Source organism: Delphinapterus leucas, chromosome 4, assembly GCF_059928025.1.
Source record: "Delphinapterus leucas isolate spDelLeu-1000000601 "Yukka" chromosome 4, BTC_Dleu_Yukka2, whole genome shotgun sequence".
NCBI lineage: Eukaryota > Metazoa > Chordata > Mammalia > Artiodactyla > Monodontidae > Delphinapterus > Delphinapterus leucas.
In genome coordinates, this window is record NC_143132.1 from 7,045,171 (window position 1) to 7,072,219 (window position 27,049).

The 27,049-nt window shown below is 42.4% G+C and overlaps 1 protein-coding gene across 3 annotated transcripts in view; it reads left to right on the forward strand.

Moving 5' to 3' along the window:
* Positions 1-27,049, forward strand: part of ERG (ETS transcription factor ERG) — a 110,067-nt gene that overhangs the window by 78,194 nt on the left and 4,824 nt on the right. The window contains exons 4-9 of one of the 3 annotated variants that reach the window (XM_089910246.1): positions 9,898-10,101; positions 10,945-11,025; positions 12,982-13,053; positions 21,063-21,131; positions 21,847-21,903; positions 22,588-22,635. In XM_089910246.1, the coding sequence (XP_089766372.1) occupies positions 9,898-10,101; positions 10,945-11,025; positions 12,982-13,053; positions 21,063-21,131; positions 21,847-21,903; positions 22,588-22,635 (531 nt within the window). The remainder of the gene's footprint in view (positions 1-9,897; positions 10,102-10,944; positions 11,026-12,981; positions 13,054-21,062; positions 21,132-21,846; positions 21,904-22,587; positions 22,636-27,049) is intronic. The other 2 variants (XM_089910247.1, XM_089910248.1) reach the window with 2 other exon arrangements.

A 27,049-nucleotide genomic window follows, 5' to 3' on the forward strand; every position in this document is an offset into this window, starting at 1 on the left:
ACAGAATAACTAAGGGGAGGTAATGGGGAAACAAATAAAGAAAACCAAAATCCCCAAACTAGATAATCCACTCAAGAGGAGTTAAGAATGTCTCCATCCACTGAAATATTTTGGCATGTCAGAGTTTCAAAGGTATCTTTAGAGCCCAACAAAAATAATGTAGTCATGTATGTTTTGAATAAAATACATAATGGAATTGTTGATTCTCAGAGAGTTTAAAGTAGGCACATTTTTTTTTTACAGTTTTTATGCTGTAGGGTATTGAACAATTCATATGTACAATTAACTTTTGACAGTTGATTAATTAATAAATGAATGAAGTGGAGCAGAGTGTGAGCTAGGTTGACAGCTGCATTGAAAATGGAAAAGTTTTAAAGTAAATGGGTAAAAAATATGCAGAGAAGACTCTTGGTTCTAGTAAAATATTGAACTTAAAGGGATCTCTTGTGGAGCACCTGGAAATTATGCATAGAATAACGTCCTTTTAAATGCATAGCTGAACTGAGAAGAAAGTCAGTGAATTTCTTAGGGACTAAACAAAAGGGGGGAACTGAGAACAGGGCAGCCCATTCTCAATTGTCACCTGGTTGCCTTAGGTGGCATGAATGGGGGTGGGGTTCCAATGTCTATAATACAGAGATTTGGGTTTTAAAGGTTAATTAGGGGCAGGAAATGAGATCTTGGTCTTGCACAAAGCAGGAATTGGACATGATCCCTCCCCTTACCCTATACACACATGCACACAACTGTGTGGTCCAACAACCCTGAATCAGAAATTAACCACTGAAAAGTAGTTATGAGCTAGTGATAACCTTGGGCGCCTGGAGGAAGTAAGTACAGAATCTTCCTGGAGAAGCTTGCCTTCAATCCAGGCTGTACAGAATTCCTACAAAGACCCACAGAAAATGATTCTGCAACCCCACATTTTGAAAACAGGAAGAAACAATCTACCAAGACCAAGATTCAGCAGAAACAACAGATTAAACCCTGAAGAATATTAGATAATTGAAGTATGATAGAGACTATAAAGTGAATAGATTTTAAAGTGACTAGATACATAAAAGAAGGAACCAAAAAAGAGAGGAAGAAGATATTATGGAAAAGAATAGATAATCTTGAGGAAGAAACAGTAGAATTCCTAGAAACACAAAACAGTATTCAAAATTCAGCGTCAAAAAATACCAAAAACTCAGTAGATGGATTAAGCGGTTGATCTGAAAAAAATCAAAGAGTGAATTAGAGAAGGGAGACTTGAGATTGTTTTCAGAGTGCAGCACGTGACAAAGGGGTAGAAAGTGAGAAAAAAAGTCAACAGTTGGGAAGGACTCATAGTCATGTCTTATGTAGAGCTAATAGAAGTTCCAGCAAGAGAAAATAAAGAGAAAAGAAGAGATGAAATATTGGAAGAGATAAAAGCTAAGACTTTCCCAAAATTAGTGGACAAAACCATTCTCCAAATACAGGAAACACCAGTCAGAGAAGGCTAAATAAGAATTCATCTCCTCTAATTACATTATGGTAAGACTGAAGAACACCAAAGACAAAGTACTTTAGAGCCAGCACTAAAGAAAAAAGACAGACTATCTGAAAATAATGACAGTTATGAGGACAGCAGACTTCTCAACAACAAAACAGGGCACAGAGGGGCAGTAGAAGAAAATCTCCAGTGATCTGGGAGAAACTGACAAAACTCTAGTTACCTTCTGGGCTCTTAACCTTTCTTTTTTTACCTTTTACAGACTCTAATAAGGTGGAATAAAAATACTGGCCAACATTATCTTATAAGGATGAATGACTAGTGTTGAGGGTTCCTAAATTCCTTCCATTCTTTGGGAGAAGGACATTTGGTGATTAACTTTAGATTTTGTTTAAAGATTAACAAGTAGAGAAACAAAAAAGGAACAAAGAAAAATAGATCAATCCAATCAGGTATTTGGAAAGGAGAAATAAAGAACAGCCATAGCAATAATAGAAAGAGTAAAGTGGTAGAAATCAGATATATCAGTAACAATAAATGTAAATAGACCAAACTTGCCATTAAAGACAGAAAGTGATGAAGTAGATTTTTAAAAATTTTTCTAAAGTTAGTTATGTATATACTATTTACACAAACATCTAACACAGAGAAGGAATGACAGCAAATAGATGGGATAAGATATAGTAGCTAAATTTCAGTCAAAATAAAGCTGACGAGAATGGAAACAGAAAGCAGAAAACATTACTGGAGAAAGTTGAGGGTTATCACATAATAAAAACAGTTTACATTTATGAAGAATATATAACAGTGATAAAGTTGTATATACCTAATAGCATAGCCTCAAAATACATAAAGAACTGTACAGAGAAATAGACAAATCCACCTTAGTGAGAGATTTAAATTTGCCTTTCTCAGTCTTTGATAGATCAATGACATGAAAATTATATATGCATTACTAATTTTGATCTAGTGGTTATTCACAGAAACCTGCACTCAACAATTAGAAGATAAGCCTTCTTTTTAAGCATGGTCAATTTGCAGAAATTGGCCACCAGAGGAGTAACAACCAGTATTCAAAAAATTAGTATCTTGTACCTCCTTCACTGGCCAAAGTGCCATAAAATTAGAAATCAGTAATTATCAAAACAATAACTGAGCCCCATTCATAGTATGGAGATGAAAAGGTTCAGAAGTAACCTTGATGTAGGCTCTTTACTTGAGCTCAAATTTCAATTTCTTGTGGAGTGAAGCTCAAATGTGAGCTAGTTCTCTTTATTAAGCTTCGTTATAAATGTAAAGTCTGTTCCAATGAGGAGGCAACATGCTAAATCTTATTTTTGCAGGCTTCTGAGTGTGTGGGACAGCAGACTGGCAGGCTCACCAAGGTCTGGTTTTATAAACAAAGACCTCATAGGATTTTGATATGATTCAGAAGTACATTTTATTTTTGTTGGTATTTTTTCATTACCAAGGGTGATTTTTCTTTCTGGAAGCCAATATTTTACATTGATATTGTTCAAGAAAAATGACACTCAGAGCTTATATTATCACCAATTTGATTCTTGCTTAATGTTGCTTTTATTCATTCCTCTGGGGTGGGGTTGGGGGTCTCTGAAACAGGATGTTTGCCTACATGAGGTATTTTGTTTCAAGAAGGCACAGTATGTCTTCAGCAATGCAATATCCTTTTGCTTAATTTAAATATCTACTTAATATTTTCCTGGCAGCAGTGGAACTCTACTAGGGCAGAATCCAGTTTCAGGGAAATGTAAAAAAAATGTTCAACCCTAATCCCACCCACTGCTTGTCCCTCCTCCCCCTGCTTCCCCACCCAAACCTTAAACGGTGCAACTCTGCTTTGCTTTTATTTATTGTTTTAATCCCAGTTTACTGAAATAGCATTTGTAAAACTTTTGGATATTAACCATGTAATCTAAGATACAATTAAGAAACTGCAGAGAGAGAAATGGCTTCCTGTTTCTTTTACCCTGTACCATGGGGGTTTACCATTTTGATGTCCACGAAATGTGGAGTGATGACACAGATGTTTTCAAAACAATTGGACTGGAGGGCTGAAAACAAAACAGCTTATCTGTAGTGGCTCTTGGTTCATCTCACAGAAGCACCTCTGAAAACTTCTTAAAATAAAGTGATAAATCAGACTTTTGTGTTTAGAGGAAGAGGCTGACCCTGTGATAATAGCTTGTTTATTTCATTTTAGCAGAGTTTGCAATGCAAAATCCAGTGCGTGGTTGCATTATTGCTCTGTAATGTGTTATTGTTGGCAAAGTGCTTTCACATACGTTATCTCATTTACTTTTCTCTTTCCCTAACATTTCACTTAATTACCCACAGAAAAAAGAAAACAAATTCTAGAGAGGTTAACTTTTACATCTAAAGAATGGTTGCATCAGAGCCCAAATATGGGTATTTTGGCTCCCAATAAAGCCTTTTATTTGATCACCAACTTTGCTGTGCTTGATGTAACTTAAGACATTCTTTGATTCCTCAGACATTTTCAATGATTCTGAAATTCCTAGATCATAAAGTCTAGCCTTCTTAGCAAGATCCTCAAGGCTCTCCTTGATCTGTCTCCAACTTTCATTTCCATCCTCCTATGTCTCTGTGCTCCCTCTTAAACCCTCCACTCCAGCCACACCAAACTTCTCACATGTCCCTCAAAACCATCAGGTATTTCATGCCTCTGTGGGTGTGAAGCTGGGCTCAAGCTGTTCCCCTAAACTAAAGGTCTTCTCTGCTTTTGTCACCCTACTTCTGTCAAAATCCTTTTTGTTAATGCAGGCTCAAGCCAAACCCTTCTGGTGAAGCCTTTCCCTTTTTTCCTTGTTGGGATCAGTTGCTGCTTCTCTGTACTCCCGTCCTGCTTGGATAACACAGATTTCATTCTGCTTTGTGGATTGTCTTCATGGCTGCCTACCTCGGTAGATTCTCAGCATCTTTGTCTTGGCCAATTCTGAATCCCTGAAGTACTTGTGTATATTGTAAATGCTCAATAACTCAGTTAAATTCAGCTTAGTCATTATCCTATGGGTCCTTGGAGGCTACACATTGTTTTATAAATGTCCATCAACAGATGAATGGATAAAGAAGATGTGGTACATATATACAATGGAATACTACTCAGAACAAAATAATGCCATTTGCAGCAACATGGATGCAACTAGAGATTATCATAGTAAGTGAAGTAAGTCAGAAAGAGAAAGACAAATACCATATGATATCACTTATATGTGGGATCTAAAATAGGACACAAATGAACTTATCTGCGAAACAGAAACAGACTCACAGACATGGAGCACAGACTTGCGGTTGCCAAGGGGGAGGGAGATAGGGGAAGGAAGTATTGGGAGTTTGGGATTAGCAGATGCAAACTAGTATATATAAAATAGATAAACCACAAGGTCCTGCTGTAGAGCACAGGGAACTGTATTCAGTATCCTGTGATCAACCCTATGGAAAAGAACATGAAGAAGAATGTGTGTGTGTGTATAACTGAGTCACTGTGCTGTACAGCAGAGATTAACACAACATTGTACATCAACTATACTGCAATTAAAAAAAAATAATAAAATGAGCAGAAAACCACAAAAATCCAGGCTTAGTCGTGAGGTTAGGTGGCAGGTTCTGAGCTGCATCACTACCTGGGGCAGAGGGTGTGGGATGCCACCCCTGAACAGAGGCAAAGTTGACCCTTGGTTGGAGCTCATCCTGTTGCCCCCTCCCCTTTCTCCTTCACATGCATGGTTGAGGAAAGAGAGAAGGCGTTTTGAATCTTGTGGGACCTCATGAGCTCCCTTCTGTTATGGTGGGTGGGCCAGAAGCAAGAAAACTTTGCTGACCTGTCATGGGCCATGGAGGAGACCTGGAAGCTTCTACTGGGTGCTCTGTGGAGTTGAGGAGTGAGCTGGGACCCCACACACTGACCTGAACCCTAAACAACACTGTCTACAGTGGCACCATCCATGCCTGGCCCAGGGAGTTTGTGGGGAGCCCAGGGTGGGCTCTGCCATCAGGGCAGGGACAGGGCCTCCTGTCTTTTTATCAGTTCCCTGCCCAGAGATTCACGATAAGTGCTCACACCTCAAGAGCGTGGAGGACAGACACCCAAAGCGGGTAGTGAATGTAGGTGAGGATGCAAGCAGGGGCGAGTCCTCAAGCAGTGGGTGGTGTGTGGGTGCAGGCAGGGGGTGTGGGTTCAGGAGATGGCAACTGGATGTGTGTAGGATGAAGGGGTTGGGGAAGGACAGGGGATGATACCTATTAAGACGGTGGGCCCCGAAACCTAAGAGTCACGTGCTTTAGGCTGAAGAGTTTGGACTTGCCCCTTGCAGACTGTTCTCTTTGCACCTGTAGAGTAGGTCCAGAGTAATGGCGCCCTATGGACAGGTTGGAAAGGAACATCTCATTTACTCTTATCAAGTGACCATATTTTGTTTTTAATATTCTTTGCTTATAAATGTATAGGGCAGAGGTATGGAGATCAAATTCCAAAAGGATACAGGAGTAACCTGACTTTGTGTAATTTTATTCTTTTCAAATGAAGCAATTTCCATTAACAAACTGTATAAGAAAGTGACATTAAAATATTATACTCTTGAAAGTTTTATAAAAACAGTTTAACAAATATATATATTATATATATATAATCCTTTATAAAACCTTGTTTTGATTTTGAAATATAGAGAATACATTTTTAAAAATAACTTTTTAACCCAAGTATTATATGTGTATTGTAGGAAAGAGAGAAGATAAAGTTTAGTGAAAAGAAAACTTTTAAATCTCTACTGCCTTTGTTTCAGAGACAGTAGTTGCCATTTCACTGCATATCTCTCCAAAATTCTTTCCATGGATATGTTTATATTTCTTTGCAAAACATAATCTACCATAATGTATCAAACGTTTAAATTTAATCTATTTTGAACAGTTTTCATATCAATAACTACATTCAGCAGTGTAATTTTTAGTTTCTAAATATCACAGGACTGTTCCTAAATGTACAACAACTTAACTAGTTCTCTTTCTCTGGGACATTTAGGGTGTTTCCAGTGTTTTGCTATTATAAACAACACTACAAAGAACATCCTTGAAAATAAATCATTGCGCACTTCCTCTATGATTTCCTAAGGATAAATTTCTAGAAGTGGAATTTTTAGTTTAGAGACTATACACACAGTTTTTTAAAAGGCATTTGAAATGTATTGCCGAATTGTTCATTGGAAAGGTTGTAGCAATTTACAGCTCACTCCAGCAGTACAAGAGAATGGCCATTTGACCAATCCAAAGTGAGAATTTAGGGATTATAACAGGGCAGGTCAAGGAGGAATTGGTCTCTGGGGTCTTGCATGTGATTCCCTTAAATGAAAATTGAATGAGCCATTACAACCTTGGGCTTAGCAAGGGAAACCAATTAACAGGCACACCAAGGGATGCTGGAGAGATTGGACTTCTTTTTTTGGCTATCTTCCTAAGACGTCATTTGACCGTTTTAACATGAACCCAGGAACTTTCAGGAAGATCTTTATGTATCATTTTTAGAATATCTGTTTCTACCATTAAGAGAAGAAAATGCCTTCCTAGAATGAACTGATTTCTAGGAAGTAGTTACACCAAAACATAGTCCTTCCAGGTTGTTAAATGCAAAACAAAACTAAAAGAAGAGTTTGGCTAATACCTAGTGGTGGAATTTATAGGAAATGGCTTGGGGACCCCTGTGGAAGGGAGGGTCTTCTCTCTGAGAGGGCCGTTTAACTGTCCTCTGCACAGAACCAAGGAAAGAGGACTTGAATTCAGGGCATCCTAAGACCAATATATGATCTGTTCCTGGATAATGAGGAGTCATGACCTACCATGAGAAAAAGGAAAGAAAAGGACTTTCTATGGAAACATTCTGGAGTTTAGAACATTTTATCCCTGAAAGCAGAACACTGACCCAATGGCAAAGAGCCATCTGAACTTCAGTGACTTGGACAGAGTTAACATTCCCAATACACATTCGGTTTTCACAGGCTAACAAAATGTTTCCATGTGTTTGGATTACAAAGGAATATGCACAGCTTTCTGTCAACACTGCCATTTGAGCTTTTGTAGATGTTCTGCGCTTTGTAGCAGAACCAGAGTTCTTAGTTTATAGCTTCTACACATGGGCCCTATGACCAGCAATTCTACATCTAGGTACTCACCTAGGCCAGCACTTTCTCAAGCTTAATGTGCACACAGATCAGCTGAGAATCCTATGAAAATATAGACTCTGATTCGGCAGGCATGTGGCAGCACCTGGGATTCTGCATTTCTAATTAGGCCCCAGGGGATGCCAAGGCTGCTAGATCCCACGACCACAGTCTGAGTAGTGAAGCCCCAGGGTGGATGGTCTGAACCACTTTAGAATTACCTGGACAGCTTTTAACAACCCTGATGCCCGGGCTGCCCTCCAGCAGAATTAACCCAGAATCTTTGTGGGTGAGACCAGGCATCAGTAGTTTTTTATTTCCCCATGATTCTAATGTGGAACCCAGGCTGTGGACCAATGCAGATTGCTTCACATGTGGGTGGGGAGGGAGACACAGGGGTCTTCACTGATAAGTAAGTGGGGTATATTTGTGGGGGGGTGGGGATATCCGAGAGCGGATTAAATGATGAAATATACCTCCATGGATTGGCTTGGACACATCTTGAAAATACAGTGCCGAACGCCAAAAGCAAATCAGATACCATTTATGTTAGCTTAAAGGCACACAACAATATATGTACAGTGGACATGGTAAAAGTATTCAGATATGTATAGGGATGATGCATGTATCATTTCAGGTTAGTGGTTCCTCCTGGAGTGTCCAGGAGGGGAATGGGTTAGGGATGGATTCTATTGGGGTTGAAAGAATTCCTTTCTATTAAAAAAGATATGAAAAAGTAGGGAATGGACAAAAGAAGGGAGGGAGGGGGAGGCAGAAAGAGAGTAAGAAAGAAAAAGAAAGGAAAGAAGGAAGGATGGGAGGGAGGGAGAAAGGGAGGAGAATTCTGGTGACTGTGACTGTCTGGCTGTTTCTCACTGTTACTGCCACTGACTCTGGAAACCGAAAATGTATCCCAACAGCACATCGAATGCCCATTCTTGAGCAGCCTGAAACATTAGTAAGACCAAACAAGCTTCTAAAACTATTAGCTAGAAAGCAATTCAAAAGGGCGATGTATTCCCCCAGCAGATATTTTCACTCACGATGATCTGAGCATCGTGGCACACCTGCCCTCTACGAGCCTGTCCAGAGGACCCAGACCAAGGCTTTCATTTCACGTTGGAAACAGACACAGAAAGGAGAAGCAGCCTCTGGAGGCTGCAGCGTTGAGAGACCCTGGGATCAGGACTCTGGGCTCCTACTCCTTTGCCCAGGTGTCTTTCTGTGCTCAGGGACCCCAGGGAGGAGCCCCGTCTGCTGGCGAGGCGCCCTGGGCACCCCTCCACCCAGGCTGTTTGTGTGGGGTGGTCCCAACTTGTGTTTCCGTTGGGGATCACCTGCTCCTTTTCCCCAGAGACTTGCTCTCCTGGTCATACAGGGTTCTCCTCCCATATGTGGCTGCAAAGCGTGATGACACTGCCTGCATCCTGTGGGGTGTTTGCGCCCCAGCTGTGGAATGTGAAAGCCCCCCAGCCAGCTTGCCTCCTGCAGGTGTGAATTAGTTGCAAAACCAAGTTCTCTGCAGGAAAAGCGTGTAACTGACGGCTCTCTCTTACAAACACTAGCTCCTGGGAAGTGCTAGGGTTCTGGCTGACCTACACATCATCTCCAATTCTGTGGTCAATATCTTTCAGTATTTCAGACAAATACTGTATGGGATTTTTTTTTTTTTTTGGTAATCTGTAATTAACATCTTCCTGATATGTGTTGCTCTTATTTCATATAAAGATACCAGTAGTTTTCTGAGGAAAGAAAGTTTTCATTTATTCTTATTCATTTTTTCCCATTCTTTTTTAAATTGAAGTATAGTTGATTTACAATGTTGTGTTAGTTTCAGGTATACAGCAGCGTGATTCATATATATATATATTCACACATACACATATTTTTATATGAATAAATAAAAATTAAAAGAAACTAATAAAAAGAAAATCCCATCCCTACAGGAAACTTTAGATTATATGAGCAACAGAAGGGCAGGTGGTGTGAATAATCCTAAACTTCCAGAACAATTCACTTTAAAGACAATGGTCACTGACTGTGAGTCAGTTGGTCTTCCTCAGACGTTCTCCTCGGACTGGTCCCTGATCCTGGCTTGAGGCTGTGCTTCTGCAAGAGAGGGAGGGGATGCTCTGGAAAGCTATGGCTGGTGGGAGATCCCACCTGGGATATGGCTCTACCCCAGAAATTCGTCTTCAGGAGTTGACCAAATATGCTTCCATCCCCTTTCAGATCCTATGCTATGGAGTACAGACCATGTCCGGCAGTGGCTGGAGTGGGCAGTGAAAGAATATGGCCTTCCGGACGTCGACATCTTATTGTTCCAGAATATTGATGGGAAGGAGCTGTGCAAGATGACCAAAGACGACTTTCAGAGGCTCACCCCGAGCTACAACGCTGACATCCTTCTGTCGCATCTCCACTACCTCAGAGAGAGTAAGGCAGTCCCTGCTCCCACAGAGAGCACTGTCGAGAGGTCCTTGTTAACGTAAGATGCAAGGGTTCAGCCCAGTTGCCGATAGCATCTTGCTGCCCTAACCCGATTCCCACTAGTATCTGAGAGAATGCTTATAAGTGATGACTTAGGTGATTGCGTAGTGAGAAGTAGTCAGCGCTTTTACGAGAAGCGGCAAAGTCAACTAGCATTCAGCTGCCTCCTCCAGGGTCCCCCAACCAGGAAGATCACATGCCAAAGGGAAACAGAGCTTTATCTGGTCACACATTATTTCATCTCCATGATGCCCAAATAGAAATAGAAACATTATGGAAAGGCTCCTACTTGATGGGAATTGTGGAGTATATCTTCCCTAAAGCCAAACCAAGCTCCCTTTCGTATCCCACTGGAACACAAAATGAGGAACATTTTCACTTGGTATCTTGAGACGTGGCTTAGCCTGTCACAATGGGAATGGCGTCTTGGCAATGAAAGGCATGAATCCACAGAGTCTGCTGCATGCTTTAATATTTCAAATGTCAAGCATGATCAGAAGGAGATAGTAGAGATAGTGCAACAGTGGGTGGTGTGAACTCTTTGGTGTAAATGCTTTGCTTGGCATCCCAACCACTTCTTCCCTGAACTCAGTATGGATCCCCATCTAGGTTTTAACATGCTAACCAGTAGCAGGGCCATGGAGAGATTTCCAAGCAGCCCATGATAACAGGGTGGGGAGTGGGGTGAATGTTTTCCTTCTTTTTCTTCTTTTTCTTTTTTTTTTCAAGGAAGGTAATTCTCTCTCTCTTTTTTTTCATTTGGATGTTGCTTTTTGTTTTGTTTTGTAGCACCTCTTCCACATTTGACTTCAGATGATGTTGATAAAGCCTTACAAAACTCTCCACGGTTAATGCATGCTAGAAACACAGGTAATGCTGGCCCTGCCCCTTCCCCCCAGGACAAGTGTAGGGTTTTGTTTACAGGTTGCATGCTTTACAGGTAGAACGTGGGACAGTCAGTGCATCAGGAAGGCGGAAGTCCGAGGTGGATGGTTGAGGGGTCCCTGGTAGGTTGAGGCTCTGTGTTGGTGGTACCACAGCCTCAAGGCAGGAGGCACTCTTTGGTCTCTGAACACTCCCCTGCTTCCCTTGCCAGTCAAAGGATTTCTTTCAACCAGGAGATGTGCAGAATCAGCCTTCAGCCATAGCCTCAGCTCACATTGGCTGGGTCACAGTCTGCTGTTGTTAGTCCTCAAGTATACCCTGTGCTGACTGTAGAAACTAAAAGCATGTTCCGTGTGAAGGGGCCCTTAGCATGCTCCTTTTTTCTTTTTTTCCTTTTAAAATTTTTATTCTTAAAGGAATGTTTACTAGGACAAGCAGGGGTTTTACTTTTCCCTTTTTGGTAAAGTTTTAGGCCATTCAACTTGACTTGAATCTTCTTGCACAGTCTTCGTACATTTGCAAAAATGCAGTAGGAGGGAATGTTGATTACTTTGGGGGAGCTTTTGTTGTAAGGGAAACTGTGTTATGACTTGGGAAGATTTGAACTTAGTGACTAACTAAATACCTGCTATTCTATGTCTAACCATTGATTCTACATTTTATTTATTTATCTATTTTATTTTATTTTTTTGCCTGAGCCTGATAGCGTTTTAACGTGATGCTTCTTCCTGGCTAACCCTGCTCCCTCCCCTCCTAGTAAAGGCTGAGAGTAGAGGCTGGGCTTTCTGTGGATGAATGTGGCCCTGGTCACACCCATTTCCTCCCTGGTGATGGAGACACTTACAGAAGCATGGCCGCAGGCTGCTCACCCCACTGTTATCAGCCTGCAGGGACCCTCTGCCACCACCAGGCTAGGGAGAAAACCATCTAGTGTTGGAAAGACTTAAGTAACCCCTCATAGGCAAGCCAGCCAGTTCATGAGCAGCCCTCACATAGGAATACAGCCATTTTCCAGATACTTGCCATGTTATTTTTAAATGTATGATGTGAGTGCGTCCAGGCTTGAGTATTATAAAGGGATTGCTAGTTGATCTCCAGTAGCCAGAATGTTGTGCTTTTAATCTGAAATTTTCAAAAAAATGGCTTTGAGTCAATAATACACTTTTTCAATGTAGGTTACACAATCAGCCTATTAATGACCTTGTGGCCAGAAATAGCAAGCACCTTAGACAAAGTAATTCCCCTGCCTTAGGAAGCGCCTTGGAGATACACACACTTTCTGATAATTTCTTAGTCACTTAAAAAATGTTTAGCAGAGGATGAAAGTGTCAGGAAAGCTCTGACTTCATTATTTTTGCTATTGCTAAACATAGAAGCAATTGAAAAGCAGGACAACAAATTCCAAATGGACTGACCTGTGAAAAGAGGATTACTTCCGCTAACAATTTGAGAATTGATTGAGAGAGAGAAAGGGAAAATGTGCATCTGAACAGAGACACGGATTAATTTTTAAAAAGATCCATATATTCTTTGGCAAAATATTTATCATTCTTTGGTGCTACTTTCCAAGGGCTCTGTAAAATGTTTTATGGGTTTTATACGATTTGAAAATTAAAACACCCACCATAGAATTGTTTTAATAAAATGAGCTTGCAGGGGGATGGGCAGACCCACGGATGGGCTTCAGGAGGAAGCTGTTAAATCAAAACACAAGACGCCTTATGCCGAGTGGGGTACAGAGAGAGTCACATCTCTTCCATCTTCAGCATCTGTTTCTGACCTGTGTGCTAGTCCCTTCTCCCGAAGTCTGGCGTGGCAGGTTCTAGGAGGCCACCTCCCTTGGTTGTCACGGGGCAAAGTAGATTAGGCGCTGTTGCTGAGATCAGATCAACAACCACAGCAAAAGACCTTCACATGTTTTGTCTTTCCTTTTGTCTGCAGGGGGTGCAGCTTTTATTTTCCCAAATACTTCAGTATATCCTGAAGCTACGCAAAGAATTACAACTAGGCCAGGTACGAAAACACCCCTGTGTAATCTCTTTATTGAGAGACATCCCAGGATGTCCTGTGAGATCCGTGACCTACGTCACGAGACACAAAGACAGCTGATCTTGAATCGGACCCTCTAAACGGTCTTATTCTGCCTCTGTGGATCTGGCGCCTAGAATCAGACCGTTCCATCCAGAGATCACGCAAACAGTCCCCGAACTGCGGGATTATGAGCAGGTCAGCCCCTTCACTAGCTGCTCTCGAAGACAGATGGGCCAGGAAGGCATCCTGGATGCCTGGCGATAAGGAATCCATCCGGTTTCGAGTTTACAGAAGGACATAAGTGTAATCTATCCGTCCTCAAGGCACAGCACAGAGCAGGAGGCATTCCCCTAACACGAGCGGCTGGTTCCCAGCTGTCACGAGAGCCAGTCTTTCAGAGCAGAAGCATGTAATCAATCATATGTACACCTGAGTCTTACTTTCTGTCTTTCCCGATGATTTAATTAGGTTATTAATTTACGCGTCATTCACGAAAAGAATCACTGTTTATCAAGTGTCTGTTAGTGCCAAGCACGATGTTAGATTCTGGGAATCTAAAGATGAACCAGACTTTAGAAAGCTTCCTGTCTTCAGAAAGCTGGCCTGTTCATTCCACCATTGTCCGTGGAGCCTCCTGAGTGCCAGCCACAGGGGTGCAGCAGAGAACAAGCCCACAGGCACACAGCCTAAAGCTCTAGATGTTTCTAGATGTAAAGCCACCTAGAGCCAGAAACAGACTCACACACATATACGTTTAACCTTACGGGCTAGGTACCTAGAGCCGGAGAGACAGATATGGATGTTTAACCTAAAGCACTGATTTTATAGTAGAGGCAACACCTCTAACGACAGAGGCTGTGGGAACAGGAAGGGAAAGGAATTCATCCCTCCATGAAAGGGGGAAGGAAGCATTGCAGAGGAAGGACCGTATGCCAGAGGAGGATTAGGTGTTGCCAGGTGGAGAAGGAGAGGGTGACATTGGGCAAGCATGGCTCAAACATCTGTCCCCTCGCTGGGATGTACAACCCCATGAGCTGGATGACACATGCCAGCCTCACAGCTGAGGAATCGTGATTAGGGCTGTGGGATGGCTTTTCCCTATTCACTCGTGGATCTAGAAGTCATGTCTTCTTAGACCCAAGCTGTTGCTCTTGGACGTCTGTCACGTGTCCAGGCTGCCCAAGTCCTAGTTTGAACTGGTCCCAGGCACTAAGCTTGGCGCTGCTGTTTCTTCCCAGTGAAAAAGACGGGGTGGGGGGCAGTGAGCTCAATAGCCCGGGTGAAGATGCTTCTGGGAGTTTTTCTCGCCCCGACACAGCCCTGGTACTGTGACTTCAGGCTGGCGATTTTCTGTCCCCTAACCTCATAAAGTTCCTCCTGGGAAGCATAGTGGAAAGGCTTGGCAATAGTGCTTAGTTACCTCTGACACAGGCCATTTGATCGTGGACAAGACCCAGGGTCTGGAGTGAACTAGGTTGACCCTAAAGAAACCTGCCATGTGTACTGAGAAAGGACAATGAAAGTACATGTGTCACGCTAGCTCTAGACATTCCTGAGTTTACTGCCAGTAAATGGTCCCTTGGGAGGACATGGGAAGTGTAGGAAAATCACAATGATTTTGTGTTTGAAAGAAGTTTCCATACGTACTCACAAAAGTCAAAGCTATCTGTGAAACATTTGGCCATGGGTTGCTTATTTGTTTGTTTATTTGAAGCAATTTCATGGATGCCTCTGAGTTGCAAAAGCCAGGGATTGTGAGCTGGTGTCAGGGCTGTGTGGCCGCATGAGTTCGTTCAACACGATGGTCGGAGCAGCCAGTCAGCTGCCTGTTGCTTCATAGACGGAACAATGGGTCCTGGAGCTCCTTTGCTCCCTATTTGAGGATATGGTGGATTTGGAAGATACGGCGCATCCAGGTGTCAGAGAGGAGAGTGGCCTGGAGGACTCTGGCTGGGACACCCCTCTGTGCTTCAGCCCAGGGGGAGACAAGGGTGGCAAACACTAATTCACCTAGCAAAGCCCTGATGATGCTCTTTTCTTGGGTCTGTCATTCGAGTGTGACTTGGAAGAAACTTGATTTGTACCAAAATACGTGTTTTGGTGATTGCTGCTGTGATTCTGAAAGGAGATACAAATATTAGTGTCTGAGCTACAAAGAATTGAAAATCAGAGTGAATGAGCCAGAGAGCGGTTTTCTGTCATCCAGACTGAGGGATTCAAACTTGGAGAATAGACTTGTTTGTATATCTTGGGTGGACCAGTGATCAACCTTGCAGGAACGGTCTTGTTAGTGTGAAAGCTTATAACGGTGCAGTTGGAGAAGTTTGTGATGGGTCAGGGGGGATGGGTGTTGCACATCATTGGGGGAGGGGGTCACTCGGAATCTGACCGTATCCCTTTGGTTGGTGGGTATCTGACTGCTTTCGAAAGAGCTGGTTGCTCACTTTCCTTGGGAGAGGTCCTTGGGTCCTTGGGGACAGAGACCCGAGTTCCCGTTCCCCTGCACTCTTGGTTTGCTGTGTCCATCCATTTCTCTAATCCCACATCCATGGAGACAGAGGACTCCTTCCTCCCACCTGTGTCATCCTGCTGAGTCCAACTTCCCAGTGTCCCCTCCCCACTTCCTTCCTTTCCTTCCTCCTCAAGTAACCACCCCCGTCTACCTTTTCTTCTTGTCATGGCCCAGCTTCCCAAAAAGATCATTTATTCCAGAGTCCCCTTACTGCCTGCCCTGTCCAATTACTGGGTCATTTCAGTTCCCCCCCACAATTGTCCGGGACTGTTCAGTGACCTTACAGGATAACACATGATGGACAATATACTCTTTTGTTCATGCCTCAATCCCCTCTCTGCCTGTGCTTGTTCCTATTAATTTTATCCAGATTTTCCTGATTCAAAATGCACCCTCTTTCATGATCCCTTTGTTGAATTAGCATTTAGATGAGTCTCTCCTCTCCTCTTAGAAAGTGCTAGCACATAGGCAGATCCATTTACGTTCTTTTTTTATGATCGAATTTCATGGTGTCGCATGTGTTTCTTGGGTAGTCAGTTATTATGACCAGAAGCCCTTTCCCCATCTCCCCTGTAAACACCCTCCTTCTTTGCTGAACATATGCTTTTTTGGGGCCACAGCCCCTTGAGGCCTCAAGTGGCATAAACAGAGACAGGTCTGACTCAGAGAAACTTGCAAGCTGGTTTTTGACCTCATGATGTGAACCCTGCCTGGCGTCCTAGGAGCAGTGTATGTGAAAGCTCTGGTGTGTGCCCAGGACGATCTGTAACCCCACCCTCCCCTCCTCCGTCACCATGGTAATCCACACACCATGATACGCATCTAGGATTTTATCGAAGGAGACTGGAGACTTGGGTCAGCAAGTGCAGCCTCGACTTTCCCTTTTCAGCTGGCTCTCCTCAAGCGTTTCTCGGAATCTGCAATGATTCCTCATTTGGAGTTTGCAGCTCAGTGCCATTCAGCATCTCCAGTCATAGCAAGATGACGCAGCCAATGCACTGTGTCCTCAGTTAAGTAAAGCCTGTATCACAGCAAATGGCTGAAAATGCATTCTTGGCTTTGCCCTAACTATACTCTAACCACAGATCTGTACATCTGTACGCCTAGTTGAAAAGGGAAGGCACAATGCCCCCAGATCTCCATGTCTTTGACAGAGGAGTTTAGAAGACCCTAGGGAGAGCTAGAGGAAGACAAGAGAGAGTGATTTAATCATGTTAGTCGGCTTTGACCCTGAAAATTCCTTGCATTAAATAGGGGTTGATAGATTGGTTTAGGCCAATAGCTCTCGGTCTTTGTCTTTGCCACTAGCATCTAAGTTCATTGAGAGCTGGCAAAATTCAACCTTTCCCATCCAGTGCAACCAGGGACCTCCAGAGTTACTTTGTAAATGTGGCATGGATCCCCACAATGAGGATAAGCTCTCCCATGATCCAAGTTCTGGTCCTTTAAAAAAATAAAGTGGTGGGTAGATGTTAAGAGGGCTAGTGGGCTGTTCTTCAGTAATCTTGATGAAAGGAGAGTGTAAAACTTGGTGAACTTAATCCTGCACGAAGGGCAGCAAGGATGCTTGCTTACATCATTGATGTCTAGGGAAGGGAGTGGTTGGGGGAAGGAGTCTCATTCAGAATCAGGAACTGATCTTGACTCCCAGGAAATAAACAAAGGTGCTGGGGTGGAGGGGGCCAACACCAGTCAAACTCCCTATTTGTAGTTTTCATGGTTTTTGGTCTAGATCATGGCATATAGCATACTTCTTTGGTAACCCTCAGCTGCCTGTGAAATGGCTTTTATAAATTTCAGTTTTAAAACACAGTCTGTTACAGAAAAACAATAGCAGAACCCATGCCAGAAAGCAGCTGTCCCTGACACAGGACCTTCTGCCAAGTGTATGAGTTAATGACCTTGAAGATTAAAGTTGAAGAGAAATGGAGAGTGGATTGAAATGACCACCAAAAATGAAATGTATACTGTGTTCTTACTAGAAGTCTTATGATCTACTCTCCATAAGAGGCAAATAGCAAATGTACACAGAGCAATAATTTTTCAAGGAGCCAAAAAGCAGAACTGCTCAAAACTGGCTCTGCTTTGAGGTGTTGTAGCTGCTGACAAGGTCACTGAGATGATTGTCTCCCATCTCAGCAAGTCTTAGTTCAACACTCCCCAATGTCACATCCCACAGGAGGGGGGCTTGGTGCCCATGGCATGTGATCTGTAGCTGATAAGAGAACACTGGAGCAGAATTTCATGAACAAAAACAAAAGCCACTTATCTTCCATGGCAATATGTTCATGAACACATTAATCATTGTTCATATAAACATCTCCAGTTCTTGGCAAAAAATCAGACTTGGAGTTGTTTAGGTCCTGACTGATTTTCAAGGGAGGATGAGACACGGTTACACACTCTAAGAAGGACTTTATGAATTAAGAGTTTCAAAATATTTTCCTATTAGTAGTTTGCTGTTTAACTTCTTCCAGTCACATTTCATGGGCAATCTCTTTATGTTTAAAGTAGTAGCAGACTAACTACTGACACTTGCTATTAATTCCATTTCTAATATTTCAGGTAAAAGTATTCAATCTAGAACTCTTTCCACACATTTATTCGTATTAACACACTCAGATAGCATTTCTGAAATCCTTATCTGTAGGAACACAGATTTTTAGAAAAGGATAGTGGAAATTGTCTAGCACAGGCTTTCTCAAACTTCAGTGTACACCCAGGTTAAATGGGACCTTGTTAAAATACAGATTCTTTTTTTTAATTGAAGTATAGTTGTTTTACAATATCATGTTAGTTTCAGATGTACAGCAAAATGATTCCGTTTTATATATACATATAAAACTGTGTATATATATATATATGATTTTTTCTTTTTCAGATTCTTTACTCTTATAGGTTATTACAAAATATTGAGTATAGTTCCCCGTGCTATACAGTAGGTCCTTGTTGGTTATCTATTTTATTTATAGTAGTGAGTATATGTTAATCCCAAACTCCTAATTTATCCCTCCCCCCCTTTAGTAACCATAAGTTTGTTTTCTGTGTCTGTTTTACATATAAGCTCATTTGTATCATTTTTTTGTTTTCTGTTTTGTATATAAGCTCATTTGTATTGGTTTTTTTTTTAGATCCCACATATAAGTGATATCATATGATATTTGTCTTTCTCTGTCTGACTTACTTCACTTCGTATGATAATCTCCAGGTCCATCCATGTTGCTGCAAATGGCATTATTTCATTCTTTTTTATGTCTGAGTAATATCCCATTGTGTATATGTACCACATCTTCTTTATCCATCCCTCTGTTGATGGACATTTAGGTTGCTTCCTTGTCTTGGCTATTGTAAACAGTGCTGCAATGAACAGCGGGGTGCCTGTATCTTTTCTAATTATGGTTTTCTTCAGATATATGCCCAGGAGTGTGATTGCAGGATCATATGGTAGTTCTGTTTTATTTTATTTTTTACCAGAATCTGGTAAAATGCAGATTCTGATTCAATAGATCTAGAGTGAGGTTCTGCATTTCTAACGAGCTCCCAGACATTGCCTATACAGCTGGTCTGCGGAGAAACAAGGACCCAGAACATATTTCTGGATTCTCTTGCTTTTTCATTTGGTAGACAGAAGCCCCATGTTGATATGGCTGTCTGCTCCTAAAGTAGGGGAGATGCTGTTACAGTTGCCCTGCTAGTAGATTTTTCTTTGAGACAATTCTCAAATTGAAACTCTGCCTAACCATTTTCTAGACAAAATGCAACTAGATGAGAATCTGTGTGCAAATGCTCCCAGCGACTTAAGTTGAAATTTAGTTGTAAATTGATAGCGACTGCAGATTTAATTCCCACGTGTAACCTCAACACCAGAAAAGTGAGAATCTGAGGAATTGGGTGGGAAACGCTTACAGTCCAAAAATACAGAAATGCCAGTGGAGAGGGAGTGGTGAGCAATAGGAGAGTTTCAAAAGAAAAATTATCGAATTCAACCAAAGCTCTGGAGGGTAGGATTTCACGGACCACACTAGTCGAGATGCTTGTAGCCAAACAGACCAAATAAATTAAGGCAATTCTGCGTTGGATTTCACGTTGCATTTCATTGCTATTCTCTCTGGGATATGAAACTAGGAAGAGACATGTCTTCTGCAACACAGTCAACAAGCTTTTTCAAGATTGACCCACCAAACTGCCAATTTTAAACAAAGTTTAAAATCTCTCCAAGTGAGATTTTATAGTCATCTCCAGGTGACTGGCAGCAGAACACCTGCTGAAGTGCCTGGCTATGGCTTTCAGCTGGCCCAGAATGACACATGGCATTGGACCGAGACCCGTCAGTCCAAGTTGTAGTTTTGAAATGGTTCTGTAATAAAATTGTGTGTAGTTGGCCACCCCACTCCCCAGCTTTATGTAGGCACAGTTAGTAAGAGCATGCATAATAACGTTTCTGGAATATATTTTTAAAGGAAACTTGAAATGACATAGAGTCATAATCATTAATAGAACTTGCACTGAGGATGCAGAAGTATAATTATTAAATTTGCATATGCAAAGTGTGATGAAGTTTTATGGGACAAATAGCAATACATTATAAATACAAAAAAAATCATTGGCATATACTTCAGCTCTACAGCCATTGCCAATGTTTTGCGGGGGCAGTACTATTTCAGTCTTACTGTTCATTTTAGAGAAATTCTAAATTCATTTAGAGAAGGAGAAAGAGTAGACATTTGCGTAGGAAAATAACTAGACCCACCTAAATGGGACGGAAGTCCAAAAGGGAGGGGATATCTGTATGCGTATGGATGATTCATTCTGTTGTGCAGTGGAGACTAACACAACATTGTAAAGCAACCATACTCCAATAAAAATTAATTTTAATAAAAAAAGAAAAATAACTAGACCCTTAAGACTGATTTAATATAAGTGGATGAGGGAAAATGAGGGGTGGCTGAGAGAGGCATCTGGCAAGTAAGAGAAGGCAGTGCTCGTTTCCAAGGAAGAAGAAAAGGGAGGAACGTGAACGTCATTTGGTGGATCTAGTGTCAGACCTCAAGTAGGAAATCGGTTGATTCATCCACGTTGTAGGCTGTGTTTCAGACAGGTCATGAAGATAATAAAGGCGTGATGGACTTATGTCAATTCCAGCTGGAAGCAGGACAAATTAGATTGTAAGAAACTTTTGATATGGTCTTGACCTAGGATTGCAGGAAATTACCTTAGAAGAGTCAGCCAGCTCCTAGAGAATCCATCCATGGGAGTTTTCAGATTAATGGGTGCAACTGTTAGATCAATAAAAGATACAAAGTTACCATTTGTAAATAAAACCCAAATCTCGTGGAATCCAGGTTGAATATTACTTTGGATAACTGGGTTTTCTTGCACAATATTGATTCTAATAAACACAAAACAAGAAAAAAGCACACAAAATATCTGTTATCAAGTTACATCATTGATCTTTTAGTCAATTTATTTATCTTTACAGATTTACCTTACGAACCACCCAGGAGATCAGCCTGGACCAGTCACGGCCACCCCACCCCCCAGTCGAAAGGTACAGTGTTGGTTCCCACTGCCTTGAATCCTCACATCACAAGGCAGTGGGTAACTCTTGATGCAGTAAATGATAATTTCTGTAGCCAAACTATGCTTTTTCAACATACATTTGTCCCTTTGGCAACAAAGCGCAACTGATCTTTAAATGCAATGATTCTTTCTCTATTGGCATTATACCTATTTCTATAACAAGAAGAAATGAATGATGTAATGAATGATGTAATGCATTTCTGGACAAATGCATGTCTCATAGGATGCTTGAGTACAGATTAAATACTGGGTGATTTCCTAATCTTGGCCATGTTTATAGTATTCCTTACTTTATATTTTCCTGGTGGTTCCCCTTTATCTTTTTATTTTAGAGTTGATTCATTTTAATCTGTTTTGTAAACCATCTCAAATTTTTTTTAGTTTTGCAAAAAGTGGGGTAAAAATAAATTTTTAAAATAAGTATATTTAAAAATAAATACTTATTTAAAAATAAGTATTTTTAAAATAATAATAAATTTTTAAAAAGTGCCCTCGTTTTGCTACCACATTTACATTCGGTTTCATTAGAAAGGAAATTTTTTTCTTACCATGTTTCTTATTATAAGAGTAAGGCTATTATGTTAATAACTAAGGTAAATGATGGAATGATGATACAACAGCATCAAGGTCCGGTAGCAAATACAAGTTATAACTAATTGTCTCTTTGTTTTTTGGATTTTCAGCTGCTCAGCCATCTCCTTCCACAGTGCCCAAAACTGAAGACCAGCGTCCTCAGCTAGGTATGTTTCACAGAGCATCTTGGTGGCCATAAAAGAAGAAACAGGTTTAGCAGCATCTTTCTAAAATGTGTCACTTTCTAAGTTAAGCTAATGTTCCTTCGTCTTCTTTAGGACTGCTCTGTATGTAAACCAGGGACTAAATTATCAGTCTACTCAACTGGGAATGACTTGAGATTTTGCTAAAACATTTCCAAAACCCATGCAATAAATATGGAGAAAACATGCTGCGTGCCCACAGGCAGCTTCTTTGCGGCCTAGCAAGTCTTTGATTTTCACCTTCCAGGTCACATACAGCAACATCAGCGTGTGTGCCAAGTCCAGTGCGGAAACACAGTGGCAGGATGCTGTCGCCAGTGTGCTGAGCATCACAGCCCACACGGCCCTGGGCAGAATACATCTGCCCTGTGTAAATCCTGGGATGGAGAGGGCGCTGGGCTAGGTGTTGGGAACCCTGGGCCAAATCTGAGCTCGGCCACCAGCTAGGAGACCTTTACTAAGAAGCATCACTCAGGCCCATGTGACATCTTTTCTGATACAGGAAGTGGTGCTGGGGGACTTTGGCGTGGGGGACATTTTCAACTCTGAAATCTGGAAACACCAGTGGGTCAGCATTATTCCTGGAGCTAAATCCTACCTGCTCACAACTATGTCTTTGGGATCTGACTTCTTTTCTTTTTGCTATAGATCCTTATCAGATTCTTGGACCCACAAGCAGCCGCCTTGCAAATCCAGGTGAGATACTGCTGATGATCTTGCTCTTATAAAGTTATCTTTTGGGCAGTAGCTATTTTGAAACTGAACTTGTATAGACAAGAAATCCCTTCCACTGAACAAGCTGAAGTTGTAGGTCTCACTGGACTATTTGCCTAAGTGGAAAAAAATGGGTCGGGTTATAAATTAAGATTTAGCTTCAGCAAAGAGCATCATTACCTAATCCAAACTGTATCTGTTTCCTAGGGCTGCTCTAACAAGGTACCACAGACTGGGGGTTTAGACATCGACGTTTATTGTCTCCTAGTTCTAGAGGACAGAAGTCCAAAATCAAGTGGTCAGGGTTATTTCCCTCTGTGGGCCATGAAAGAAGGATCTATTCCAGACCTCTCTCCTTGGCTTATAGCTGGCCGTCTTCTGCCTGTATCTCTTTACCTCTATATGTGTCTGTGTCCAAATTTCCCTTTTTCTAAGGACACCAGTCATATTGGATTAGAGCCCACTCAAATGATACTACTTTAACTTGATTACTTCTCTAAAGACCCTATTTCCAAATAGCGTCACATTCTGAGGTACTGGGCAAATCCAACATATGAATTTGGGGGGAGGGCCACAATTCAACCCATCACACTAGCAGATAAAATAATATCTTAAAAAAAAAAGAACCATAATGACAACCACAAGACTTCAAATTTAGGATCATCTTCAATGAATGGTCTATTTCTGAACTCAGGTGCCAGGAGAAAGTACAGATTCTTAATTGGCCCATATGTAACCTGTCCCTTGCCAAGGATTGTCACCTGTCATCACGCTTCAGTGCCAACCAAATTGTTTGATGTGTTTGTATTCAGATCAGAACCAGCTGTGCTGGCATCCACTTCAGAAATTCACAGCATATGCTGTATATTCTCAACAGCAAATTCAGATGCCAAGATGTCATAGGATTATTGCAAATACAAGCTGGAATGTATATTTTCTAAACATTGAGGCCAAAATGGGGTTAGAAATGGGAAAATTTAGGTTCAATCAGTGTACATCCCCACAGGGAATCTATACTTTTGAAAACATAAAATATCATTATTTGGCATCCACATCTTTGACATTAAATTTTGATTAATGTTAACTAATTCAGCAAATATTTTTTAAGCAGCTTAGAAGTGAGAAGGGTCTGTTCTGTTTATTGCTCTACCCCTTGGGCCTAGACCGGGTGCTAAATAATTATTGGTTGAATAAATGAATGCAAGGAGTAACAAGTTACCATCCTGGACCCTCAAGGAGCTTCCATTCCTGTGGAGAAATGCACACAGGTTCACCCCAGCATCCACCTGGTGGCCACGTCTCCGGGGTCTTGGTCCGTCCTCCTACCTATGCTCAGCTTTCTATTTGCAACTGCCTTTATAACCATTCACATAAAAACGATTACTGTTTTGAGATGATTATTATTAGTCAGGCTTCAGGAAGACTGATCTGGCAGCAATGTTCAGGATAGATTAGAAAGGGGAACAGGACAGAAGCTGGAACACGCTGGGAAAGTTAATACAATAATGTGAAATAACAATTCAATAGCTTTCCCCCACCCCTCCCCCATATCATGCCTGGGCGAATGCCTGTCTCAGAACAGCCCTGGGAGGTCATTATCTTCGTCCTACGAAAAAGGAATCAGAGGTCCAGACAAATTAGGTGACTTCTCCTGGGTCACACAGCCCATAAGAAGGGAGGCCAGGTTTGAACCGTGACTCTCTGTCTCCAAAATCTGCTTTTATTGATATTTTCTGGCTCTCCACTGCCACTGAGTGAGCCTGGAAGAGGGAGGTCTTGGAGAATGAGGACCAAGAGAATAGAAAGAAAGGATTTCCTTTCAGTTTAACAACTGTTTTCAATGCTTGGGATGAGGCTGAGGTCAGGGATAAAGAGAAGGAACATGTCAAGCTGCACCAAACAAAACCAAACCGACCCTTTCACCCACACAAATTGGTTAAGTGAAATGTAAGTCTGTGCCCATGTTGTTGCAGTTCAAAGGTGTGGCTTGGTTGGTGGCTTGGGGCCAAAGAGAGTTGCCGGCCCCTAAGCAGAGGGCTTAGTGTCTATTCACGCTGTGCCCAGCAGCCTGGGGTTGCCCACGGGGGATAGAGGGACCTGGAACCGAGCAAGGAGGAGACTGCAGACGCATCACTGGCCTGGGAAAATGTCTTGGTACCTAAGAGGTCCGCGGCACTGGCGTCATAAGCAAAGACTGTGCCCGTTGAGCCTGGGGAAAGTGGCAACATCCAACTTTTGACTCAAAGATAAAGATTTTTTACTTCGTTTATAATGCATTAGGCCTTCTCTCCATCTCTCCTTAGGCTGTGTGTCAGTTGCTTTCATGTGGCCTTTCGCCCTAAAACCAGAATGTCTTATCATTCTATTAATGAGAATGCTTCTTCCTGTTGGATTCTAGTTTCCCAGTCTCTGATAAATAAATCCTTCACCACGTTAAACTGCTGCCTCTCCTCTTTTCACAATGCAAACGTTTTTTGAGCCATTTTAAATGGAAAGATGACATCATATAGTATGAATGCACGAGATGATAACAGCGTCGCAACATCTCTATCCAAAGTATGCATTTGGGGTGCACTTTGGACCGTATTTCTTCTGCTGAGAAGAGTGTGTCCCTGCATTATTATGTCCTGGATCAGATATTAGCGACATAGCCCCTTATTTCCCATCGGAATGGCTGACCATTTAATGTGGCTTCTGCGATGAACAGAAATCGCCTTTCCATGGAAGAGCTTTCTTGGGAGCAGGAGTTCAGTAGCTCCCTCGGTGCTCCCTGGATAGTCACTAATGGTGGGCATGAAAGTGTAACCTGCTTCATGCGGAACCAGAGACCAGTTTTAGGGATGTTTTGCCATTGGTTAGGAGGTGGGAGTGTCCAGTCTTCTACTGGGAACCCACCAAGCTCCAGGCGCAGAGAAGGACTGGAGGAGACTGTAGAGGTGTGTGTAGGAACCAGGCCCAAGAGCAGTGCTGTTGTGCAGTGATTCAGCACCAAGGCCTAGAATCTGGGTTCCAACCCTTGCTGACCTTGGGCAAGATAAGTCACTCTACCTCCTTGGGCTCTAATTCCTCACCCCTGCAATGGGCTATCACATGATTCTGGGGGGAGGGGTATTAAATAAACACGTGGAAAATGTTCAGAATGATGCCTGGTACCAGTCAGCATTCAGGGATGCTGGCCAGCCCTGAGAATACCACCATTCCCAGCTTTTGCCTGGCCAGCATGGGATTTTTGGGGGGAAGGTGGTGGTTTTCCTTTGGCATCTCCTGGCTCTAGGCAAGGGATGTACCTTTCTCTTTTTTTTTTTTTGGTGGTACGCAGGCGGGCGTCTCACTGTTGTGGCCTCTCCCGTTGCGGAGCACAGGCTCCGGACGCGCAGGCTCAGCGGCCATGGCTCACGGGCCCAGCCGCTCCGCAGCATATGGGATCTTCCCGGACCGGGGCACGAACCTGCGTCCCCTGCATCGGCAGGCGGACCCTCAACCACTGTGCCACCAGGGAAGCCCAGGATGTACCTTTCTTTAAGCCCTGGTTTCCAGCTCAAACAAATCATGATAAGAGCACTTATGTACCGAATTCACCCTCATAGTGATCCTGCAAGATAGTACTACCATCTTGATAGTATTACCATCACCTACATTTTGCAGACAAGGACATTGAGGCACAGAGAGCCAGGTGAGCAGAGCCAGGATTCAGCTGCGACAGTGCCAACTCCAAAGGGGTGCTTCCGGCCACCATACTGCCCTGCCCCTCCCACCCCCGCAACAAACCCTGTCTGAGCCACAGACAAAGCCTTCCGTCTGAGACACATGCCTGCTGCCTTAATCCCGATGCACTGGGGGGTCCAGGCTGTGCACGTGGGATTTTCTGCAGCACCTTCAGCTACTGTAGAAAGTAGCCGAAGTGATTGCCACTGTGGTGCTTGCTGCTTTAAAGACCCTCTCTGCTTTATTTACTGCTCTGTTCCTCCATCAGCTGGCTGCTGAGTGCCCTGCTTGGGGACACCCCTCCTACTTGACCCACAGCTGCTGACTCACCCCCAGCTGTGCTTTTCTCTGTGGTTTATAAACCGTTTAGATGTTTTGCCCTTTTTTGCTCAGGCTGTACCTCTTCACTAGTATGTTTCTCTTCTTTTCTTTTAATTGCATTTGGAGAACACTTTCTTCCCCAGAATTAAAGGATTGCCTTCTGTCTTCTTTGAAGCCACGCCCCATGCCCCTTCACCCCACTGGACTCTCCTGTAGGTGGGCAGCCGACATCTTTGGGTCCCCCCCACCTCCCGGTCCTGCCTTTTTAGTTAATTACCTTGGACAAAACTAGGGCAAAAGTAGCTACTCCTTACTGATGTTCCAAAGGTGGTTATCAGGATAGAGAGAGAAAATAGATACGAAGAGTTTT